Consider the following 9487-nt stretch of genomic DNA (forward strand, 5'->3'; position numbering starts at 1 on the left):
ACTTTCCCTCGGCCCCGGCTCGCTCTCAGGGGACCATGGGCAGGGCCGGGACCCAGTGATGGGAACCCCCCTGGAGCAGAAACCCCACTATCGTTACCTGTGGGAGGCGGATCAGGGTGGAGGAGGAGGTTGGGGGCGTCTCCAGGGAGCTGCTGGCCTCCTTTTGTTTCTCGAGAAGAGAGGGAGCTGAGGGCGAGGAGGAGGATGGTCAGACTGGTTTAACTGGTAACTGAGCTAAAGAGGACGGATGTGGAACCAAACCGCAGAGAGAAACTTTAACAAGTCAGTCAGAGCAGATCCGACGCCTCTGATGGAAAATGCAGAACACTGATGAGGATGTGTCTTTAAAAGTGCACTACACGGCCAAAAGTTTGTGGACAACCCTTTCATGTCTTCACACCTAAAATGTACTTGCAGTCGGGGTCTATTTTACCTGGCTTTGTTTCAAGCTAGTTAGATCCAACGAACATGAATTTTAAAGCTAAAGCATCGAGAAGCTCCTAATCTCCCAATGAAGATACCAAAGATCCAACATCTCTCCAGGCTCGGCAGTTTGGCCTAAATCAGACGTCAAAGGCTTCGGTTTTCTCCTCGAGTCTCAGGCCACGTCCACACGTGCACGGGTATTTTTCAAAACGTAGCTTTTTCTCTGTGTTTTGTTCCTTCGTCCACACAAACGCCGTTTTAGGTCACTGAAAACTGAGCTTTAGTAAAACTCCGGCCAGGGTGAAGACCGTTACAAACACTGTTTCCGCGGCGACGTGTAGACGGGGTCAACGACGTTTTTGGCTCGTGACGTAGGGCCGTTATCTCCCTTGCGAAGCGTCACAGGTGAGGCGACATTCCTTGCAAAATGACGGATGTGACATAAACAGTGATGCTTTTTACACGTAAACATATATGTACACTTACTCGTCTACTACCTTGAGGAACAAAAGCACCAGGATAGATTTTTTCTCACTTTTGATTGGCCGCGATTCTTTTTCTTCTTCTTTGCATGACCGGGTTATATCGCCGCCTGTTGCTGTGGCGTTCTCATGACAGCGCTTGTGTTTTCATTTGGACAGAGATTTTTTATCACCGTGCTCGTGTGGACGGCTTTTTTTTGTATACGAAGGAGGCAAAAACTCAGTAATACCTGTGTACGTGTAGACATGGCCTCAAGTAACACAGAGAGCGTTTGAGCCTAGTTTGAGTTAACCTGCACCAGCTCCCGGCATCTTCTAGGAGTGATTTTAAAGTACATGTTTACAGGCTCCTAATGGTTTGATGTAAAAGATAAAAGATATTAAGATTTCAGATGAACTTAGTGCAGTAAAAAGTGAAAGACTCAGAGTAGCTAATATTCGACCTGAAGTAAAGCATAGAGTAAATGTACTTAGTTTTATTCCACCGCAGGTTGTTTCTTTTTTAAAGGTTGTAAAATAAACAGCGACGACTCAGACGCGTCTGTCAATGTTCTGTCTGTTTGTAGTCAGTTACAGTTTTCTCATTATATTCTGCACACAAAACATTACAGCACACAAACCTACGGAAGCCCTAAGTGGACATGTATCAATACATTTTATTTGAGCAGTTGTTTCCTTGAGACTTATTTATCTCGCGATATCAAAGCTGGTTTTCTCGTGATAACGGGATCATTTTCTGTCGATGTAGAAACAGAACAACCGGCTGCTCACTGTGATGTCACAGAGCAGGACGTGCTGCCATCGCCCACACTGAGGAGGTCCGTTCAGCCTGTTTGTTTGGTGCTTTTGCAGCTCTAACGATACGAGTTATGATCATGTGACGTTACGCAGCGCTGTCATCTCGAGATAACGACATAAATAAGTGAAGATCTCTAGAAAACAACCGGAGATAACTCGTCATCACGGTAAAACAGAGGATCAAATGTATGGATGTATGTCTGCTTAGGGCTCACGTACACACAGTCTGCTACAGAGATTTAAAGCCTCACTGAGTCATCATGAAAAACATCATCATCTGTCGAACCGGCTCAGTATGATTCGCGTGTTTATGGATGCTCTTCACTTTCCCTTTAAACGTCTGACTTTTTATTTACTCTGTAAAAGTCGTAACAGACCAGCAAAAATCTGCGACGAGGCTGAGTGACACTCGCAGCAAAGTGTAGGTGCGTAACCTGCACGTGTTCTGTCATCAAATGTACAAACAACAATTTCATGAGTGATAATGAGCACATTTGTCACATGTGGAACGTCTTTTTTAGTAGTTAAAATATCACATATCAAGACACATTCTGACAGACTACCTGTCAAATACAAAACAGCGTGTGACAAGCAAACCAACATGCAACATATAAAAAACGATCCAACATGTATCGACTCCACTTACACAGTTTGAGTCTTTTATGAAAGTGATTCTTTTAAGTTCATGTTCATGTACAATGTTGATTTCTTGACATTAAATTTCCATAAAACAAACACAGTGGGCCTACCAATGTAATATTTCTCACACATGGCATTACATTGTTGATATCCAGTGAGAACCACGTACAGCAGAGTGTGTGATGGAATGAAGATTATGTAATAAACCGAAGGATTCAGTGATCATGTTCAGATACATGAAATGAAAACACGGCCCTGTTTCTGTTCATGAGACGTTTACGTTTCTGAAACCAAATTGAAATAGTGCTCGACACGTGTTTCATGCACAGGTTGTCACTTGCAGTTGTTTGTGTGCTTTGTGCTTTTTGCTTAGCTGGTAAGCTAGCTTAATCGCTATATGCTACTAGCTAGCACACTACAAGTTGTTTGCTGTTGTACTGTTATCTTACAGAAGTACATTTCCGGAATTACACCATTTAATAACTAAACAGAGCAGCAACATGTTTAAAACCCTTTTAATATAAACTGGTGATTCTAAATATTAGCATGAAAACGGTTAGCAAGAACAGCAGTGATGATTTAGCTCCTCAACAATCAAAGGACGTCCTTCAACCGGACATCACTGGCAGCTTTATCATTTCATAGATGCTCTGTTTGTCTCTGTAATCAAATGTTTGGTACTTACATTAAGGTAACATGCTAACTGTAGTTAGCTTTTTAGCACCAGTTTCTCTAATTCTGATGATAACCTACAGTGCAGTTCTTTGTCCTTTGTTCAGCGGCAGTTTACACTTCATGGCACCATTATTCTGTTTGAGCTAATGTTTTTAATGCTCCAGGTGTTGGCAGATGGTCAATCTGCATGCTAAGCAATCTTAGCTAGCTAGACAGCTAACATGCTACTAGCTAGCACTCTCGAAGATATTGCTTTAGAGCTGTGACCTTGAAGAAGTTAATTTCCAGAAATATCTTGTTAATTGAATGTTGGTGCCAATTAACTGTTGGCGTGAAAACAGCGTTAGCAAGAACGGCATTGACCTCTTATCTCTTTCAACTAATCACCTGAACATCAGTGGCAGCTTTGTCCTTACACAGATTGGCTGTATTTCTCTGTAAACTTGTTTGAAGCTCTTAACAGTTTCCCCTAAATGTGATAAAAACATTAATAACTTCTAAACAGTGCATTCAGTCTTTTTGTCTGAGGAAGTTATCCCTTTGGGGCATCATCAGGGCTCTCCCTGTTTAAATATAACAAAGGACACAAAGATCAGTACTGGTATATAACGTGGCTCCTACACAGTCAAACAGAAACAAACCATCGCATATAAACAACATCTTCGGCAGTCCTGTTCAATTTTAATGTTACACTCATAATAAGTTAGAAGCTTCAGTTAGCTACGCACCTCAGATGTAAAATGTTCTACAGACTGGCTTTAGATACGAGCCGGTTAGTTTCATTAGACGTCAGTTTAACATGTTTCATTAGCACTTTTCTTTCACTCTTTTCTTCTAAACTTCCTCATGAGTTAAGAGAGGTTGAGCAGATATCCTTATTGACGGCAGGATCATAATGTTTAAATGTAAACATGAAAAAGTCTTTAGAGGATGTCCAACAACCTCTGACCTCTGGTCCTTTAGTGCTGCCTGATGTCCACATTAAGGACCCAGAACAAACTCTTACAAGATGGCAATGATTTCAACATGGATTTATAGTCAAGTAAAGTTTGGCTTTGGGTTCTTGTTCAGTTTAGAGCAACACAAAATCCTCTCGAACGAGCTGCCTATGGTCCTTGTCTGGGCACCCACGTGAAGTTCCACCTTCCCCCGGTGTCCTTCCTGACGAAGGCTTGTCCCTGGGGGAAGCTGTGGGTCTTGACGCTGCTGGACGGACTCAGAGACATACTGAAGGCTAAATCTGTGCGGCTGCGAGGCGTGGTTGGAGGCTGAGATCCTGCCAAGGGACTCGTAGGACTGCAGCAGAGGACAGGTGTCCTTAACTGGTTCATGACAGGACTTGAAGAGGCGATGGGGGAGAAATGGATTCTCTCTCCTGGTGGACTGAACTGGATTGTGTCCTGTGATGGTGTCTGGCTGCTTCCCGATGGAGACCAGTAAGCCGGGTCATTCGCTGGGTTTCCTGGTAGAGTTTGTATTGGACTTGAGGCTGTGATCTGGGAGCAGATCTTTGCTCTGTTTGGTGATGTGTCGAAGGGTAGTTCTCGTGGTGGAGTTTGGAAGGCAGTTAGTGCGTTGAAGCTTCTGATCACGGCCTCAGGAGCTTCAAACTGTCTGTTCAGTCCAGTGGCAGTGAAGTCAGAGCGTTGACCTGGAGAAGTTGTGCAGCTTTGAGAAGAATTGGCAGGACTCAGACACTTTGCTTCTTGGCATTCGGCAGCTTTGTACCTATAATGAGTTTGAGGTGTGGGTCTTTGGCAGTAGCTGTGGACAGAAGAAGGTGTAGAAGCAACTGAAGGGCTGAAAGAGGAGTTCAGAGTGTACTCAGAGGACGAGGAAGAGGTGGCAGCAGCATCATAAACCAAAGCGCTGAGGCTGTAACCAGAGGAGGAGGAGGAGGGGTTGGACGTATCAATGGTGTCTCGATCCTTCAATCCGAGCGTTCGTAGAACCCAGAGGTCCAGGTTTGGTTCTGAGGAGTTGGATGTCTCTGAGGAGGAGGAGCAGAGCTCGGCAGTGAGGTTCCTGCAGACTCTCTTGCTGACCTTCTGGGGGGTAAAGAGCTGCTGACTGCAGGTCTGTAGAGGTCCATCATCCACGTACATCAGGTTTCTCTTCAGCTTCCTCCTCCCGTCAGCAGTTAGCTTCTACGAGGGGGGAACAAGATGGCATGTTAACACCTTTCTGGTTCGGTCAAACTGGCACTGACCTCATTACGTTCATCAGACCAACGTAATGTAAACTGTAAAAGGTACAAACATTAACTTGCAGGGGCCTAAACCCTGGACTGTATACACGAAGATGTAGCTCTAATGGTCAGCAGGGGGCGACTTCACCGGTTGCAAAAAGAAATCTGATTATAAGTCTATGAGAACATGCTCCTCCTCCTCTCCTGATGTATTCCCTCAGTAAACATGTTCCTAATGAGTTTATGGTCTCAGTCTCTAGTTTCAAGTCTCCTTCAACACAGCATGATGTTCATTTAGTCACTGATGCTCCAATTAGAGTCCCACAGACCAGGAAGAGGGGAGGGTTTTGGGCGGGGCTACCTGTGAGTGACAGGTTGATAAAGACATCTATGAAACAGACATGTATGAAACTACCGTATATGCGGGATGTAAACAACAGACATGGAGACACTCGAGGAGGTTACTGTGATGTTCACTCTGAGATCTCGTGTGTGTTCGGTGGACAGAACACACCGTCTGCTCCGTCCCCGCTCCGTCTCTCCAACATGTTCCTCCGTGCACGGACTTTTAGTTCTGCAGGTTTCCACATCGACTTCTAAAACAGAACTTATCTGTCTGCAGCTGTTTGACAGGCATGTTTGTCTCTGTGCAGTGGCAACGACACATCGTACAGATGTGGATCATTGGAGTCTATCAGCTCGTCTTCAGAACTTTCTGTCCCTGCTGCTGTGTTGACTCACATCCCCTCTGCCTCCACACTGCCCCTACTGTTCATGTGCAGACTGCATCTAGCGGCCGTGTAGCGTTCATTTTTGGGCTACATTATTTACAGGAGGGAGGTGACATCACGCTACATTTCACGCTGGAAGACAAGTTCTTTGTTTGTCCGATCTGTTGCCCACAGTCACCAGCCAGAGGTCACCTGACTTCTGCCTTTTCTTTTTCTGCCACCAAACTACAAAAGTACATATAGGTCGTCATAATTTTAGTGCATAACCTTAAAATAATATCTCTCTTTGCAGTTGCTGTCTCAAAAAATTGTTGGCGTTCAGAAGAGCAGCGCAGGTCTAAAGAAATCTAATTGCAGGATTTAACATTTTCAGAGTTTGACCAACACTTAACTTTAAGTGAGGATATCTCTACCTGTGCTGCTGTCATTCTCATGTGTTTAATCTGTCTGTTTTTAATAATAATGATAATAATGATGACAGGTATCTGACCTTTGCTTTTTGCTCCAGGTTCCTCACAAAAGAGGAGTTAAAGAACTCTCTGAGTTTGTTGTTCTCCTCCTGCAGTCGGGCCAGCTCCTCTTCTCTCTGCAGCAGAGTGTCCTGCAGCTGGAAACGTTTCAAACAGGTTAATGCCAAAGATTAAAAAAAGACTATGTTATTCCCCTCTCCCACCTAAATTTAGCGCGTTGACGCAGGTTTGTCAGACCCGGGAAGACCCGCTTATAAATGCTGATTGTCTGTTTCCCCATTGCCAATGAAGTATCCTCCTGTCGGTCTCTTTTCTGCTGCGTCACCGTCTCACGTCACAAACGCGTTGAAGACAGGGTTAGTAACCAGTGAAGATGTTACGGTGGTTAGGTCTTTATTGTATCTGTTACTCATTCAGTCTGTTTATCAAACTTGGCGCCGACACATTTGGAACGATGTTGAGCGCGGAGTGGAGTTTGTAGCTGTGTGCGTCATAGCATCGCGCCGGAAAGGGGGGGAGATTAGTGTGTCGGCACGGGTTTTGTGTTCCCATCAATGCCGATCGGAGCCGAGGCGATAATTACCCGGGTCTACTGCAGAGTCATGTGACCCGGGTCTGAATGCTGATTGTAACCTTTCCCACTAAGCAAAAAAGCCGGGTGTTAGCAGGTGTTAGCAGGTGTTAGCAGGTGTTAGCGTGTTTTTTGACCAGTGGGAAAGCGGCTTTAGAGATGCTGACATGGTGTTGTGTGAGTGTTCTTACCTGTTTGTTTCTCTGGAGGTGAGGGGAGAGCTGCTCCGTCCACATCAGAGCAGCAGGAGGAGAGCTGTCAAACACACACGGAGACTCTACAAAGACAGAGTTATGTTACTGTACAACTTTTATTTACTTATTGCTAACTGCTAATTACGTGTGCTTCTGTATCTGTATGAATGTGTCGGTGATAATGAGGCTTTAAATACAACACCATGCACCACGACAGAGTGTAACTGGCTGAGACGCCTACAGTGTTACAATTTCATTTAGCAGACGCTTTGTCCAAAGCGACGTACATCTGAGAGTTAATACAACACGAGCAACGATCGAGACAGGAGGGGGCGGAGTCAGGAAGAGCCAACACACAGCTCCACGTGTGATTGGACACTGGTGCTGACAGAAGTGCACAGAAGGAACGCACATCTCCACTCTGTGCATGACATTCATTTACATCATCAGGGTTGTTATCTTTGTGTATTATGACGTAGGATTAAGTATAAAAATGAATGTCAGCTAAATGTTCAGCTTCCTTCCTCGTCTGACCGGTGGATGTTTTTGTGAGCAGCATCTAGTGGACATCAGAGGGACTGCAGCTCCAGCTCGTCTCGCCTCAGCTCGCACTTCAGAGCGCGCTGATGAATTGAACTCTCTGAGCGAGACGACGTGGAGAAAATTAAAAGATGAATCTTAATAAAGGCCGTTCCCGATGTTTCTGTGTGTGCGCGCAGACGGAGCGCTCGGGTGGAACCTGCCGGAGCTGAAAACCAGGAAACCATCACCAGAAAAGAGGAAACTTTGCTTTCAGTCAGCAAAGTGAGGCTGCGTTCAAAACTCCATCGTCTACTGTGTTTGAGCCGCCCAGGTATCATCCTCTCTCCTGTTCGTCTCCTTACATCCTTCTCTTTCAACCATACAACTCAAACTTGGAGTCATCAGTGAAGGACTTTTCCAAATCATCTGCTGTGAAATGACATATTTCTTGGCCTATATCCTGAGTGCTGGGCTTTATTTCCCCTAACAGGAGGTTTACAATCATCCTCTTAGACCTTTACAAGCTGCAGATTGAAGTCTTGCATTCTTTATTCAGAAAATTCTGCATCTGTGATGAAGTAGTTTTAGTCTCTCTTATGGAGCTAAGCTTGACGCTTCATTGAGTTCTCACGTTGTCGTCACTTTTGGTCGGCCTGATCGTAGCTTGGATAAAACTGACCAAGTTTCCACAGAGTGTCTTACACCTGGGACATTCAGCCCATGTGAACGAGAGAAACGTGTGCGGTTCTCTCTGGATGTGCAGCACATTGACATTAATATATACATTTACAGATTCTACATTAAAATGTAGGAATGACCGTAAAGGCATCGCGGCTCCCAGCAGCAGCCATCTGACCATTTATTTCTCTCTCTGAACAGAAATCTGACGATAAGTTCTGCTAACGATCTGTTCTGTATGCACTCAGGGAGTCTTGGCTGGAAGTCAGCAGAATGCCTGAAAAGTTTGAATCATATGATCGTCACATTGTATTGACATAAGATCAGTAATATCAGTTTCACCGTCTCTATCTGTAGGATATTTCACAGACACATTTTTCCTACTCAAACTGTCTGTATCTGTTTGTGATGTCTGCCCATTGATCAGCTGCTGAAGCGTGACCCCTCAGAAACATGTAGTCCAGCCCTGACGTGATGCTGAGAGAGCCCCTCACTGCTGTGTGTGCTTCTGTATATCACACTGAGCAGCCGGAAACTTGAGGCACAGCCATGTTTAGAACCGGTGAACACTCGGGGCAAACTCAATGACTCGATCGATCCACCATCCTGTGCCCTGCTTCATTCTCACACGTGCTCAGAGTCCTTCGCTGTAAGCTGCTCTGTTGTTCATAAAGACGGTTAAACCCTTTAAAACGGTGTGACTGAATCAGTTTAATAATCTGATTAACTTCTAATATTCTGCTGCGAGTCGTCTCCTCTCACCCCACACAGACGCCGGCTCCTGTCGCTCCTTTCCGAGGTCGCTGAGGTCACAGGGGTCACAGGCCCACGCGGAGGCCAGGGTCTCCATGGAAACGTCAACAGTGTCACGGCCAAGGGCCAAGTCCTGGAGCCTGAGGTGAAGAGAAGGAGGAGGAGGAGGAGGAGGAGGAGGAGGAGGATTCCCTACAGAGAGACAGAGAGAGAGTTTGTGTGTGAATGAAGGAAAGGAGGGTGTGTGTGTGTGTGTGTGTGTGTGTGTGTGTGTGTGTGTGTGTGTGTGTGCGGCCAGCAGTGCCAGCTGACTGTGTGTTGATATGGTGACGATCAACACTTCACTTACTTTTAAATTTG

General features: G+C 45.3%; 1 protein-coding gene across 1 annotated transcript; it reads right to left on the reverse strand.

Annotated features, from left to right (window-relative positions):
• Nucleotides 1–4126: 4126 nt before the first annotated feature.
• On the reverse strand, nt 4127–9224 carry gmnc (geminin coiled-coil domain containing). The gene is made up of 4 exons (XM_069668962.1): nt 9137–9224; nt 7172–7257; nt 6430–6546; nt 4127–5167 (listed from the first exon to the last, which is right to left on the reverse strand). Exons 1-4 carry the CDS (start codon nt 9222–9224, stop codon nt 4127–4129), a joined length of 1332 nt encoding a protein of 443 aa, XP_069525063.1.
• Nucleotides 9225–9487: the final 263 nt, after the last annotated feature.

Source organism: Semicossyphus pulcher, unplaced genomic scaffold (genome assembly GCF_022749685.1).
Source record: "Semicossyphus pulcher isolate SPU_LCO1_2020_fin unplaced genomic scaffold, fSemPul1.0.p SCAF_19, whole genome shotgun sequence".
Lineage (NCBI taxonomy): Eukaryota > Metazoa > Chordata > Actinopteri > Labriformes > Labridae > Semicossyphus > Semicossyphus pulcher.

What these genes read in the sequence shown, in the direction of transcription:
- gmnc (XM_069668962.1), bottom strand. Translation starts at nt 9,224, where the DNA reads ATGGAGACCCTGGCCTCCGCGTGGGCCTGTGACCCCTGTGACCTCAGC. An exon ending in GGAGCCGGCGTCTGTGTGGG is followed by an intron (nt 7,258 to 9,136) that starts GTGAGAGGAGAC and finishes CTGTCTTTGTAG; the next exon opens with AGTCTCCGTGTGTGTTTGAC. An exon ending in ACCTGGAGCAAAAAGCAAAG is followed by an intron (nt 5,168 to 6,429) that starts GTCAGATACCTG and finishes CCCCCCTCGTAG; the next exon opens with AAGCTAACTGCTGACGGGAG.